This window comes from Rhamphochromis sp. 'chilingali', assembly GCF_963969265.1.
Source record: "Rhamphochromis sp. 'chilingali' genome assembly, chromosome: 13".
NCBI classification, from domain to species: domain Eukaryota; kingdom Metazoa; phylum Chordata; class Actinopteri; order Cichliformes; family Cichlidae; genus Rhamphochromis; species Rhamphochromis sp. 'chilingali'.
Genome location: NC_137940.1, coordinates 22,934,662 through 22,950,512, shown reverse-complemented (window position 1 = coordinate 22,950,512; position 15,851 = coordinate 22,934,662). Strand labels below are relative to the sequence as shown.

The 15,851-nt window shown below is 40.9% G+C and overlaps 1 protein-coding gene across 1 annotated transcript; it reads right to left on the bottom strand.

Annotated features, from left to right (window-relative positions):
- Positions 1 to 8,425: 8,425 nt before the first annotated feature.
- Positions 8,426 to 10,645, bottom strand: LOC308408945 (E3 SUMO-protein ligase ZBED1-like). The gene is made up of 3 exons (XM_080901429.1): positions 9,854 to 10,645; positions 9,425 to 9,677; positions 8,426 to 9,255 (listed from the first exon to the last, which is right to left on the bottom strand). The coding sequence occupies exons 1-3, from the start codon at positions 10,525 to 10,527 to the stop codon at positions 8,839 to 8,841; spliced, it is 1,344 nt and encodes a 447-aa protein (XP_080757555.1). The 5' UTR covers positions 10,528 to 10,645; the 3' UTR covers positions 8,426 to 8,838.
- Positions 10,646 to 15,851: the final 5,206 nt, after the last annotated feature.

Here is a 15,851-nt window from a genome sequence, read left to right as displayed (position 1 = left end):
AATTTACTCTGTTGGTGTCATAGCCCTTCTAGGAGTTCAGAGTTAAGAGGTCAAGAGTTAATGTTTCCATTGTAACACCTCCAGATTAGACAGAGAAACACTCATTTTTAACACTCGATTTTAACTACTATCATTTTACACCTCAGAGTTACATTAAAAGAATGTGACTCTGCTTAGAGTAAAATTAACTCTACTTTTGCAAGAAGTCTCCTAACACCAAAACATTTGACACTTTTGAATTTGCTGTGTGGGATTCAGCAGCTGGGCGAACCCTAAAATCAGCTGTAAGAGCTCAGCATGGAGAAAAGTATTACAACTGACAAAAAATTCTATTGAGAGCTTCACCCATGTGTTTGTGTTTATGCTCAAATCGGTTTGATGTTTGAAGGAACACAGTGACGTGAAATAAGTCCCTCAAATCCCTTAAACCAAAAGATTTGAAAATGTAAGGAGTAGAAAGTTCAGATATTTGTTTAAAAATGTAGGAAGTAAAAGTAAAAAGCTGTCAGAACTACTCAAGTACAAATACATGAAAATTCTACTCAAGTACATTAACAAAGTATATGTACTTCCCACCTCTGTCCATAGTTGAGTACAGGGAACCCTGCTAAACTTAAATTGCTATCCCTTATGAGACAGCAGAATATCAGATGAATTTTATCAATTATGAAACAAAATCAGTTTTTTGTGTCACGTATGACCCATTTCTCTCCCTACCTCGATCCATCTCTGCATGCCATCTGCACGGTCTGACTCACAAAAGAGGAGATTAATTTGCAAGATGGTTTTGGGGGAAACCCTGTGATACTCCCAGGTTGATTTTAAATATATTTCCTTACAGGTACAGTTACTCTAGTATCACTAGACCTAACAGTTTGAGAGAGTATCTATTTTGAAACACAATTATAAAACATATATATTGGTTAAGACATTGTGATGCTCTAGTCCAAACTATCACCTGTCTCTGACTTTTCTCACTTTTTAAAAAATATATCATACCAATGACGACTTCTTCTATTTCATAAAATATGTTCATGCAATTATAAATAATGATATCTGTCAGCAGGGAATGGCCATCCAACCGTTTTTTCATCCTCCTTTAACACAAAATATAACATTGCTTGTGACTGCTTTATGGTCTACTGAGGCTACTGTCAGTAGCGGAATTGGTATCTGCCTGTTATCTGCCTCTTTCATGCAGCCAATTATCCACATGAAAAAGGAAAATACATCATTAAACAAATTTGACCCATGAATACAAGTTAAATCCCCAAGAGCTGTTTTTGCCCAACCTTATTAAATGTTTCGGGATTTCTTTCATCATATTTTCAGGTATATTTGAGTGAAAGCTACACCCACACTCATAAAACATGCTATTTGCAAACTGCAGTTCTGAAAATACAAACCCAATCCCAGAAAAGTGGGGATGCTGTGTAAAATGGAAATAAAATCAGAATGCCATGTATGTTGTGGTCACAAACATAGAAGACAAATAAAATATTTAAACTGATAAAATGTCACGGGCAATGGAGTGGACTCAGGCGCAGACCGGGATTCACAGTTCAATAAAGATTTTTATTTACAGAGACACCAGGTGTGATACAAGTGGTGGAAATCCAGGGTTCCAGGGGTCCAAAAGTCCGGGACAACAAAACACTGCAAAAGTAAGTGGTACTAAAAAGAAACAGTTGTTTTAAAATTTTGTAACTAACTAGCAACAACTCAGGAAGCAACAACTTTTAAAAAGAGCATCTGCAAAAGGCAAAGTTTCCCGAAGTTAAGATGGGCAGAGGCTGTCTGCAAATTTTTGAACAATCTCAGAATAATGTTCTCCAACATGAAATCATCACTTTGAATCTTTCATCATCTACAGGACACAATATCATCAAAAGATTCTGGGAATTTTTGTGCACAAAAGACAAGGCTGAAATTCCTCATGTGGCACTGCATTAAAAACAGGCACAATTCTGTCATGGAAGTCACCGCATGGGCTCAGGAACACTTCCAGAAATCACTGTCTGTGAACACAGCTCACCACGCCATCCACAAATGCAGGTTAAAGCTCGATCATGCAAAGGAGAAGCCATATGTGAACGTGATCCAGAAATGCTGCAGACTTCTCTGGGCAAAAGCACATTTAAAATGGATAAAGTCAAAGTGGAAAACTGTGGTCAGGCGAATTGAAATTTGAAATTCTTTTTGGGAAACATAGACTACAGACTAAGGAGGAGAGGGACCATTATGGCTTGTTATCAGTGCTTAGGTCAAAATCCTCCATCTCTGATTGTAGGAGAGTGCATTAGTGCATATGGAATTTGTAGCTTGTACATCTGGAAAGGCACCATCAATGGTCAAAGGTTTCATATGACGTATTTTTCAGGGAAGGCCTCGCATGTGTCAGCAAGACAATGCAAAGCTGCATACAGCAATGCTTTATAGTTGAAAACTCTGGGTGCTGAGCATGCCTGCCTGAACTTCAGACCGTTCTCCAGCTCAAAACATTAAATAATGTAAACATAAGACAAAAAAAAATATGACAAAGAAGACCCAGGAGTACTGAGCAGCTAGAGTCCCGTATCACATAAGAATGAGATTACATTCCACTACCAAAGGTCCAGCGGCTGGTCTCCTCGGTTCCCAGATGTTTGTGTCCTGCTGTTAAAAGAAGAATGGATGCTACACAGGGCTGTAGAAGACAGGGACAGGAATTACTGGATATTTAATCTTTGACACTTTTTATACATGGATTGTGTAAAGGCAGGAATGAAACAGCCATGAAAAAGTGTTGCCTCCTTCCTTTCTTTTTTATATTGTAGCAAATTTGTCACGCTCATCAGACTTTAATATTACACAGAATAAATCCAAAATTCATTTTTTAAATGATGATTTCATTTATTAAGTGAAAAAAGCTAGCCAAACCTCGGTGATGCTGAAAAAAAAACCTAATAAAAAAGTTTTTAAAAAGTAATTACCCCATTTTTAAAGCACAAATTCAATGTTATTAACAACATTTTTTGGAAAGCTGAGTTCAGTTTCTCTAGTCACACTCAGACGTGGTTACTATCAGACCTGATGAATCAACAAATCACTTAAATGGAACCTGTCTGACAAAGTGAAGTAGGCTAAAAGAGCTCAAAAACCAACAACAGCTGACAAACTAAATCACTGACATCTATCAGTCAGGAAAGGATTCAAAAATCAATTTTTAAGGCTTGGGGACCCCTGCGCTCCACGGTTATCAAAACCTACTCCATGAGTGCATCCACGACTCATCTAGGAGGTCACTGAAGAACCCAGAACAGCATTTAAAGAGCTGCAGGGCTCATTTTCCACAGTCGGAATTCATAATTTAACAGCGAAGAAGAAATTGGGCAAAAATGGCATCCGTGGGAGAGTTGAAAACATCTGCTGATCAAAAAGGCTCGCCTCATATTTGCCAAAATGCATTTTGATGATTGCAAAGACTTTTGGGAAAAACGTTTTTGCCCTGATGAGACAAAAGCTGAACCTTTTGGAACGTTTGATTTTGGTTACATCTGGTAACTAATACAGTATTTAAATTTTAAAAAAGGACATTGTACCAACAGTCAAACATGGTGGTGGTAGTGTGATGGTCTGGCGCTGCTTTGCTGCTTCAGAATGATTTGCCGCAGTTGATAGAACTGTGAATTCCAGAGATCAGTTTGTGCTGTGAAGCTCAAGATCACATAGGTTATGCATAGGGGTGCAACGATACACAAAATTCACGGTTCGGTTCGGTTCGATACTTTGGTGTCACGGTTCGATATTTTTTCGATACAAAAAAATGTTCATGCATTTTTAATTTGTCATTTATTAAAATTATAAATATATATTTTAACTCAAAAGTACAGTTTTTAAATTTAACCCTAACCCTTGTGCGTGTTTTTTTTTTTGACAGCGAATGCGCACCTGCGGACCACTTATGTGCAGCCCTGGTTATTTAGCTCGTCATATTGCAGCCACAGAAATTCTTTTGTCCATGAAACCATAAAGCTGCACTTTCTTTTTGCCTTATAGTCTGATTTGTCATAACTTCTCCGTTTTGTGGTAAGCTTTTCTTTGGCTGTCACTTCTTCACCCTGACCTGTCTTATTTGGCTCAGCAGAACTGAAATGCTTTTACACACTCACTCACATAAGCTCAGCGATTCTCTGCGCGATCAACCTCTCACATGTTTAAGCTTGCTGCGGGAGATTTCACTTGTCATGTTTGCATAGTAAGCTAACGATTAATAAGACGATGTCAGAGGAATTGGTGCACAAATTATCATCACTCACAGATCAGTACTGTCGCTCTCTATACACAGTTCGCACGATTGCAAAGTGAAAGCAAAAAAACAAGCGCAAATTCAAACGCGACTTCAATATGTCACATATTGACAGTGGCTCACCAATGCCAATGACATAATTACCCAGCTACATTTCTGAAAGAATGCAAAAGCATTGACATATATTTTTCCTACAATAGCCCGACGGGCAGGGCAGAGATAGATTTTGGTAGCCCGACTGAAAAAAATCGCTAGCTCCAGGACGTCGGGCTAGCGATATTGCAAGCCCTGTATCTGATTGAGGAATCACTCATCTTTGGAAAAGAGAGTTTATTACAGAGAAATGGCTCTTTCCAAAATAAAAGCTATACTATCCGCTTCTTCTAGGCTATATTCTCAGCAGCATAAGGAGAATCATGTGCTAACAGCTGTCTAAATGACTCGGCTAAAGTTAGTAGCATGCTTGCTTTTTTTTGTCTGCTTCCACTTGTCTTTGCACTAGGATGATGTCGGCGTAAATGTGCAGTCATATTCGTTGTGTTCCCACTAGTGCCTTCAGGTTAATCTCGTTGAAATGACCTTAAAGCTACAACACGGCAAATCTCCGTTAACGAGCTACCGCCGATCGCTCCGTGCATGGGGCTAGACGGCCAACACGTTAACGAGCTAACTGCGCTAACACACTAGTTCACACCAATGTAATTGAGCATTGCATGGCACATCCAACATACTGTTTTACTTTAGTCCATGACTCGCTTACCTTCAGGGTCATACGTCACATGAAAACCAAAATAATTCCAAACGCCAGATCTGAATGAGAGTGGGGGAGGTCCATCTTGCAAGGAGAGCTTAACTTCTGTCTCGCTAGCTTGCCCTGCACTCTTCCTTCTGACTATGCTGTCTGTGTTGAGCGCTCAGTGGATCTGCGCTCGACAGTGCAGCCTAGGCGGAGTAGTCGAACGCAGATTCACTGAGCGCTCAACACAGACAGCATCGTCAGAAGGAAAGTTGATAAAATAAATTACAAATGTTGTATTGTTCGATACATATGCGTACTGAACCGAAAGCACTGTATCGAACGGTTCAATATCGATACGAATATCGTTGCACCCCTAGTTATGCAGCAGGTTAATGATCCGAAACATACCAGCAAGTCCATCTCTGAATGCTTCAAAAGCGCAAAATTAAAATTTTGGAGTTGCCTGGTCAAAGCCTGAACTTAAATCAGACTTAAATGGTTCGGCGTGGCCTTCAGCAGGTTGTTCACACTTGAAAAATCCTCCAATGTGGCTGAATTAAAACAAATCTGCAAACAAGAGTGAGCAAAAATTCCTCCACAGTGATGTGAAAGACTCATTGCCAGTTATTGTTGCTGCCAAGGGCTTGAATACTTTTTTCCCTAAGTAAATTAAATATCCATCCATCCATCCATCCATCTTCATCCGCTTTATCCGAGGCCGGGTCGCGGGGGCAGCAGCCTAAGCAAAGAGGCCCAGACCTCCCTCTCCCCAGCCACCTCCTCCAGCTTATCCGGGGGAACACCAAGGCGTTCCCAGGCCAGCTGAGAGATATAATCTCTCCAGCGTGTCCTGGGTCTGCCCCGGGGCCTCCTCCCGGTGGGACATGCCTGGAACACCTCACCCAGGAGGCGCCCAGGGGGCATCCTTGTCAGATGCCCGAACCACCTCAGCTGGCTCCTTTCGATGTGGAGCAGCAGCTGCTCTACTCTGAGCCCCTCCTGGATGGCCGAACTTCTCACCCTATCTCTAAGGGAGAGGCCAGCCACCCTTCGGAGGAATATTCATTTAAAAAAAACAACAGTATTTTGTATTTACTCAGATGATCTTTGTCTAATATTAAAATTTATTTGATGATCTGAAACATGTAAATGTGACAAATGTGCCCAAAACTTCAAAGATGAAATCAGGGATGGAGCATCTTTTCACAGCACTCTATGCTAGATCATACACTTTAGTCATATACTGGAACAGTTTATTACAAAATGCAACTTTTCTCAAGCACAGGGACAGAAAAGTAGAAAAAAGTCAGAGGTAGATGCAAGCCAAAGAGAGAAGTAAAGATTTGTGCTGTGTTCTTAGCGCTTCAATCCCCTCGAGTGATCCTGGTGAGCGAGAGCAGAGAGAAAAGGGAGAGATGTTCCTGCTGCAATTTCTCTGCCTGATTTGTAACAGGCCGATAAGCTTGGCAACCGTCCCTGCAGGACAACTGACCAGTGGCGGCACACTTCTCAAGCTGCGAAGGGCAGGGAGAAAAACATGCGTCACATCACTCGGGCAGCCTTCCCTATCTTTCAAAGTCTCCGATTGACATACATGAACCGCCTCCAAGGACATTAATTTTTCACATATGCTGTGCTGATGTTATTTGTTTGTAGCGATTTGATATTTCTCCATATGAGATCTGTGGGGGTGTGCATCTGCAAGCAACTTGTGGTTATCTTGAACATTATATATACATAAACAAAGCAGTATAAAGAGAAGGGAAACGAAGAGAAATAATATTTAATGAATGTTTTTTTCTCCAATGTAAACAATGCAGTTGGTGGTAGTTAATGCAATGGCTAAATAATAATGCCTGCAGATGTCTTATGAAAATGGAAATGGGTTTAAATTGTGACTATTGAACTGCAAATCCAAACACAAGACTGCTGTGATCAAAATTGTGCGCTGACTGAAGTCCTGTTGCTCGGGACATAATTGTATTTACCAGTAATCATTACAAATCCCCATGGGGCCCTGCTGGTAAGAATATCTATTGGACAATAATATTGATATTCGATTTGCCTAACTGAAGTCTCTCTTCTTAAATAACATCTTTTATGCCCTACTTTGCACTCGGTATGGAAAAGTGTGTGTGTATAGGAGGCAATGCTACAAGAATGATTTGAAAGCCTGGTACTTTATCAGATATATCACCGCAAGCAAATTAAACCACGTGAAGTCAAATAGCCTCAATAAGAGGTTTGAAATGACTCAACACAATATTCTCCTTCCACCAGGAATCTATAAATGGCCCATTTAGCATCTGTGACCCCGATGCCTACTACTGAAGGAGAGTTATGGCCCTTCAAAAGGAAACTATCATAGATTTTAGTGAAGTAAGAAAATGTCCCCAGGTACCGCTAGAGCAAATGAAATTATGCATGACCTCCTCATTACTTGGTTTAATAAGTGATCTATGGACTGGGAACAATAAAGATCCAGATGTCATAGAGACATATGAACCTGGAAGATAAAAAGGATGAAAATAAATCCACAAAGCTGCATATGCAGTGCTACCAGGATGCATCAAAGTGAAAGTTCTTATTTTTTCCTCTTTGTTATTTACACACACACGCGCGCACACACACACACACCTACAGACTTGTATAAAGTATCTGTCGCTCATTGGTATTCATTGACCCTGGAATTGAGAAATGGGCATCACACTTTTTCTTTAATCAGCCCCTTATGGGTATCAACTGTATGCCTGTATTAGTCTCAGACTGTGTGTGTGTGTGTGTGTGTGTGTGTGTTTATGAATAATGAAAATAAGCAAGGCAGCATTTATGTATAGCATAGCTTACTACTGGGGCACCTCAAAGTGCTTTACCAAGAGAAAACAATGAAAATATACACATAAATAAAAACACAGTAAAAGAAAAATACAAGTAGAGACAGGAAATACAGAAATACAGTGTAGTTAAATAAAATGAAGCATTTAAAATTTAATACTAGAAGAAAAAATAATTACTCAGAACGAAGGCAGAGTGGAGATTGACAGATTGATCAGTGCTATGTATGTAGTAATGCTGATGCTATATGGGGCTCTCATTGTAGCGAGAGAGCTGAGTATCAAGGCAAAGCTGTTGAATTTCTGGCTGACTTTCCTACCCTGATAACCCCCCTGACAAGGACGTTACCATTGGTTAAAGCTTTGCCTGGATCTATGGATTTCATATCTTCCCTCTTGTACGTACTGTGAAGTTGCACAGATTCTAAAATACCGAGGGGTTGGTCATATCTGGGTTAAAGGCTACCCTACCTCTGGTGGTAAAAACCTTAGTGCTGTCAAGAGATTAAAAAAAAATAGAGATTAATTAATTATGATTTTTAATTAATTGATCTAATTAATCTCTTTTTTAATCTCACCTAAAAATAGCTGAGGAAAGCCCTCAACTTATTGTGGCAGACCAAAAGACTGATATAACAAAGAAAGTGACTTTATAAAGTCATTTATTGTTTAACAAACGTTAAACAGATGCAACCATTTACATACTGTTGTATTCTTTTGTAAAATAAGTGGAAAAATAAATACAAATAAAATCAAATAAATTAAGTGCTGCAAGTTAGCACATCAGAGTTGCTCTTTTCTGAGCAATACAGCACTGAAATTCCTCTGCTTCAGATAATGAAAAATAAAACTGACATTGCAGTGCTGCAAGTTAGCACATCAAAGTATTCTTCCATCACAAAAAAAAGTGCTGAACATCAAGCAATCTATTCTAGTAGGCTACAAATGACACAGCAGCTATGCTGACCACATGTGTCTCATTTCTTCTTCCTCAGCCAGTCACTAAGACACACCAGCCTGGTAACATTTTCTGGAAGCAAGGCTGCCCTTTTCTTTTGCACTATGTGGCCTGCAAGGCTAAAGAGTCTCTCACAGGGTACAGAGGTAGCTGGGGAGGCCAGGTACTTTTGTGCTAGGACTGACAGCTTTTCATAGACTCCTGAGTGAGCATACCACCACTGCAGGGGACAGTCATCAATACTGATGCTGGGTTCTGCTCTGTAGCGCTGCAGCTCTCCAGACTCAATTCCATCTTCTGAGTCAGAGTCAGACCCCAGAAGGAGTTCGCTCCTCCTCTTCTTCTGAGCTGGTCCATCATCCTCTGTGGAGGGCTGGAGACTATCTGCTCTTCTGGGCTCTGCTGCCTGGAGCATATTCTCCAGAATGGTCCACACCTGAATGAATGAATGAATGAATGAATGAATGAATGATTGTGATTAAAACTAAGTGCTTTTTTTTTATTTTATTTAATCTTGTAAAGAACTTTGTGTTCCATATAATAAATAAAAGTTTGATTTGATAATGAATTGGACTCATTAGTCCAGCTTAACCTTATTGTCCTACCTGTTCCCTCTTTTCTCTTGGAAGACATTTCAAATCCTTAAACCGTGGATCCAATGCTGTGGCCACCTCGAACCATATCTCGTTGCCATTAGCTCGTCGTGCTGCCAGATCCTTCTGGAAGGCATTCTTGAACTTCACCACGTAGGCAGGATCATCATCAGTAATGTCCATGACACGGTACAGATGGCGAAAAGCAGGCAGCACTACAGAGCAAGAGACGTAGGCCTCACCACCCAGCAGCTCTGTCACATACCTGCAGAGGTGGAGAGGTTTGCTAAATAAACCTAGCTGGATTCATTTAAATCAAAGTGTAACTGATTTCCAATTTAATTGTCCTTAAAAGTTCCTTGTTATGTTCATTAATTTTGATTTTACACATGTAACAGTAGTTTATATAATTAAAATGGGAAGGTGTTTATTTGAACTTACTTGCATGGTTCAAGCAGGAGCTCCAGCCTCTGCAGTTTCGCCCACTCAGCTTCGGTTGGCAAGACCAACCTGTGGTTCTGTTGGTCCAACGTAGCCTGGACAGCCTCTCGGTTACATAGGAGGCGTGAGACCATTGCGAGAGTCGAGTTCCACCTGGTGGGTACATCCTGTATAAGTTGATCGCTCTTCTTTCCGAGTGCTACTTGTTGTTGGTTAAGTTCTGTGGTACTCGCAGGGCTTTGTTTAAAATGACCAACAATCTTGCGGCACTTTGCCAGTACACCGACAAAACCACTGCTATCGAGACATACCGTGATGGTCCTCTGGAGAATGTGAGCATTGCAGGCGATGTGCTCATATGGAAGTGCTCTCATAGCAGCCAGCATGTTTGCTGCGCTGTCTGTGCCAATGGTGGATATCTTGTTTTCAATACCCCAGTCATTTGCTACCTTGAGGAACTGTTCGGCGCATTTATCAGCAAAGTGCCTGGTTTCTGTTCTCATGACGGTCAGTGCAAATGAGTTGAGGTTCCACTCACTATCAATAAAGTGTCCAGTCACCCCAAAATAGCTGTGGTTGCCAGCTGAGGTCCAGTGATCTCCGGTTATAGCAACACAGTTGGGAGAATCCTCCGCCAAAATCTCAAGTTTGTTTTTCTTTTCGCCGTCGTACATTTTGCTGATTTTGGTCGTTACTGTAGTCCTGCACGGCGGCTTGTATGACGGGTCATTGGACGCAATTTGCAACACCTCTGTCAATCCTTCGTCCTCTACTATATTTATCGGCCTACAGTTCATCGCTATCCACTTAGCAATAACATTAGTCAGCCTGTCGGTCGCAGACTTGCTCATACGAGGGGTATTCTCTAGTTTTGTTTGGCGAAAAGCCTTGCTCTGGCTTGCTATATTGCTAACGTCTTCACTGCTAGCTGTTGCTGCACTCGCGGCTGGGTGCTTTGCGTTGAGGTGATAGGCCAAACTTGAGCTGCTTCGGTGGTAAGCAAACTCCTTCTTACACTCTAGGCAGACCACTTTACCTTTGTCAATGGTGCCGTCGGGGCGTTTATGAAATACAAATTTCCCGTTCATTGGGCCAACAACTCTCAGATGCGCCTCCATATCCACACTGTAAGCTAATCACCACTTCTCACCTTGACCTCACGACGTGACTCCACCCCCAACAAGTCAAGCACAAGGAGCCCAGCACATAAAAACGGATTTTATAACATAGCAACTCTCATACAAACTCAATGACGTCAAGAGATTAAAAATTAGATTAACGAGATTAAAAAACATAACGCGCTAAATAGCATTGTAATTAATTAATCGCAATTAACGCGATAATTTGACACCCCTAAAAAACCTATTCTGGGAAGATGCCAACTGTTTGCCTATTGAATCAGGAACTGGGCTCAGGCTCAGTGTGGTTAACATTTCTGTTACTAGCAGCATTTCTTTTAATAATTTAGAGACAGACGTTGAGCTGAAACTTTACTCTTCAGAAAACCACAAAAGAGACTTTGTGAAAACAAAAAGTAAACCTCCAAATTGGGGCTGTCCTCACTAATACCAGCATAAATGTTTGCCAGATGAAAAGTGTCATCTTACAATATCAATGATATAGCGATGCGTTTATGTTTCCTATAGCATGCACAACAAAGACACAAGCTCAAACATGTCTGAGAGCAACAGCAAAATGAAGACGCTAAGTTACTAATTTAACAGGGCCAAGTGTTACCACAGAAGTAGAGCAATCCCTTGTTAAAAATGCTGATGAAGCCAATCCAGGTCAACTGGGAAACGGCCTCACCTGTGGCAGCTCCACTCTGGAAACATCTGCTTACAGGAGAAAAACAACATCAACTGACCAGCACTAGTCTGTCCATACCCTAACATTAAGTTTTGAAGGCATACAAGGAGGAGATACATGCAGCGGGTGTTGTGAGACCCAAAAGTAAATAAATGACTCATCAGAGCATTACTGGGCACTCGCTAGTTACACTATATATGACAAAGAGATTAGACAGTGGATAGAAACTACTGATGTAGTTACATGCTGATAAAACAGGGCTTGGTGTCATCCTAGACAGTTCACTTTGCTATAAATCTCACATCAATAATCTCACCCGTTCTGCCTACTTCCATCTACGTAACATTAACAGATTGCTTCCTTCTCTTTTCACCCAGTCTACGTCCATTCTTGTCCACAGTCTTGTTACCTCCCGTATTGACTACTGCAATTCTCTTCTGCATGGTCTCCCCCAAAAATCCCTCCATAAGCTTCAACTGGTTCAGAATTCTGCTGCTCGCATTATCACCAGAACCCCTCCTACCAGCACATCACCCCTGTTCTTCAGGAACTTCACTGGCTCCCTGTGAAATTCCGGATAATTTTCAAACTTCTTCTGCTCACCTTCAAGGCTATTCATAACCTCGCTCCTTCTTACCTTTCTGACCTGTTAACCACCACTTGTTCTGCCCGTTCACTTTGTTCTTCTTCTTCTATCCAGCTTACTGTACCTTCCTTCCACCTCACCACCATGGGAAGCAGAGCTTTCAGCTGCTCTGCTCCCAGGCTGTGGAACTCTCTGCCCCCTGAAATAAGAAATATTGGTTCTCTCCCCCAGTTTAAATCCCAACTCAAAACTCATCTGTTCAAATCTGCATATTCACTGTGAATCCACTGTTTGTTCATTTTATCTTGTGCTTTTATTTTATTGTTCTTATTCTGCCATTGTTTTACTAAGTGTTTTATCCTATTGTAAAGTGTCCTTGGGTGACTTGAAAGGCGCTCATAAATAAAATTTATTATTATTATTATTATTTAAGGAACAAGTTCAAAAGCATCGTCCAGCGTACAACATACAAAAACCCATAGGTTCAATTTTAATATGTGAAAATATTGTGCAGCTCCTGAAGAGTTGAAGGATGTTGTAAAACATGTAAAGCATCAAGCAGTTATGTTATAATTAAGTAATATGTTACTTAAAATCTTCCTTTAATGTTGTGCCGCTACTGTACCACTATAACGCTGCTACAGCACCTTGCGCGATAGATTCGCACTTGGCAATAAGGTGCTCTATGGAAAAGAAGGATGGGAAAAATTTATATTTTGTGTTCTTCTTATTTCAGTTAACTACTATAGACTTCTAATTTGGGTTAAAAGAAAAGGAAAAAACATCAGCTAGGATGAAGATACCCTTAGATGTTACAGTTTGGACCATAAATTTAAAAAAAAAAGCGAAGCAAAGACAATTTTTTATTTTTTTATTCATAATTTGTGACTTGCACTTTTAAATGACAGCTAGGGACTGCATGAGAATTGTCACATCTTTTCAGGGGTTTTAGGGTATTCAGTATCAAATTCATTAACATTGCAGTGAAGTACGTAAATGCATTGCAGAAAAAAAAGAAAACCAGCTGTACATGTTCCTTATAACATCTACACGGCTTTGAGTTTAGGAGCAGCAGTGAAGTTGTCCTGTGAGCCATCTGCTTTGTCACTTTAGTATCAAAATGATAACAGATAACAAACTTCTTTCAGCTGCTCTCTGGGTGGCCACACACACTTCTACACCAGATGGAACATGCAGCTCCTCGAGCATGTCCTGTTCTGCAGAGGTGGTCGCTTCCCAGCAGTCACCCATGGTCTGTTCACACCCAAGGCACCAGTCCCAGTAGGTGCTTCTGCCAAGTCACTGATTCACCTCACCTGCTCTACTCTCAGGTCCCGGATAAAACTAATTTCGAGTTTTCGTGTCCAGAATCTTAATCTCTCTTCCTGAAAACACACAACCCAGGGTGAGGGCCAGATCAAAGAATTTAGAAAAAAAATTAAAGTTTGGCTTTGTGGCTCTGCCCCCTCGTCACAGTGGCCCTGTACAGCTGCTGTGTTACTATGCACAGGAGTGACAGTCAGTTTCATCATCTATTTCAAGGAGACAATCGTGATGTCATATGTCATAGAACAGGGACATCATCTCCACATAGACACACTCACCATGTAACAGACAATGCAAGGTTTAGTCTTCATTTCAGTGATTTTAGGTTGGAATTATGGCATTATACACTTCTTATTTTTCTTACATCAGTCACAGGATTCAGTGACGTCATCCACCTTAAAGGTGAAAGTGCAGTCGGGAGTGCATGAAAGCAAAAACACGATTACACAAGTTATTACTGAAATAATCACAACTGATCCTTATCCTGCATTCTGTTAGATCCCTGAACTTTAAAACATAACAGCCACATTACAACAGCATGTCTGTAGGTGTTCTCCAGGTTCTAATCCTACCAGAAAGAGTTTAGAGCTGTTGGAGCAGCTTGATGATCAAATACATTTTTCTCTCCATCTTCAGGGCCTTTTATCCATGTTTGCTTAAAGTCTGAGCTCAGCTCTGACATCGATAGCTGTAGAAAAAAAAAAAGAAAAGGTTTTAAAACCACCATAAAGTCTCTTCAGCATATAAATTAAAATTGCGGTCAGTTTAGAGCGTTGAACGTTTGCTAACATGACATACAGAAAGATGTTTTTATGAACTTTTGTTCAGTGACTTTGCTCTGCCAAATACTGGCCAATCAAAACCGTACAAACAATAACACAACACATCACAAAATGACAACATCTTCACCCTGGGAGGATTTTTTCAAAAGGTCACTTTACAGTGATCTAAAACACTCTTTATGTGTGGGAAAAAGGCCAAACTCATAACAAAAGGTGTATTTATTCTGGTCATTATGTATTCTGGACAGGCCTGTGTAGCAGACCTAGAACTGTAGTCAATCTCATGGCAACCTCCATTCGCTAGAGGTTGCTGGAGGTTGTTTGCTGTTGCCAGTTGAAATTTTTGCAATTATGGTGCTGGCTCCACCAGACCTCCATTTCTGGCTTGCATCACAATTTCACCAGCACTTGTTAAGCCTGTGTTTACAGACATGTCAACGTTTCCACGCAAACTACTGGCAGCCTCTGCAACCTGCTATTGACCAAAATGCGACTGTTAACATCCTTCAGCAACCATTTGCCAACTGGTGCATAAGGTAACTACAGCACACACATAAAAAACCTGCTTCTGTTTGACTCGTCACTTTCTTTCATATGGTTACAGGTTACTGGGATAATTTCATAGAACGCATGAATGACTAATTATTCTAGTGCCACGTATGCTTTTCTGTGTATGACAGCGTAAAAGTCTGCTGTGACAAAGGTCTGCTTATATCTATAAAGGAAATGTAATTTTCAGGTTGTAATAATCCCAAAAAACAAGAACCCTAAAACAATGTACTTTACTATGCAGTGCTCGTTTCTGGCTTGATAGAGAACAGCACTCAGTCTCTATTACTGGAAGAGCAGGACTGGCTCACTTGAGCCAAAGAAGCTCAAGGTAGCATCATAGATTTGACCAGTCAGCCGTGTAGAGCACTAAGTCCTTCATTTACTCCCCGCGTTCCCCTGTCTGCCAGCTTCACGTCAGTGACCTCCTGTGCACAAAAACATGCTCTCAAACACACAACTTCATGCACAAAACACACCGTGCAACCACACAGACGTGTTTTATGAAGGAAGCGTGTCTGTTCACGTCTTTTTCTGTCTGTCTGACACACACGCACAAACACATCGACAAGCGCACGCATCCTTTTTTGCCCGACTCGCTCACTCCACCCCTACACACACATTATTTTTGCAGCCTTGAAAAGCTAAATGGTATGAAGTTGAGTGTTGGTCCATCTGTCTCCTAGGTGTTTGGAAAGGATGAGAAAGAGAGTGAACAGTGGGAAGAACAGGGGGTAGAAAGGTTGGAGGAAGAAAAAGGAATCAGGGATTGGGGTCAGGTCCATTAATATGAATCATCAGCAGAACCCCACAGTGGATCCATCTGTGGTTGTACACCGCCCAGAAACAATTCACAGCCTTGACAACGGGACATTAATAGGTGAATTGGGAAAGAAAAATACTTATGCACCGATTCCTAGTTCAAGGTTTCTACTGTATTAGAGTC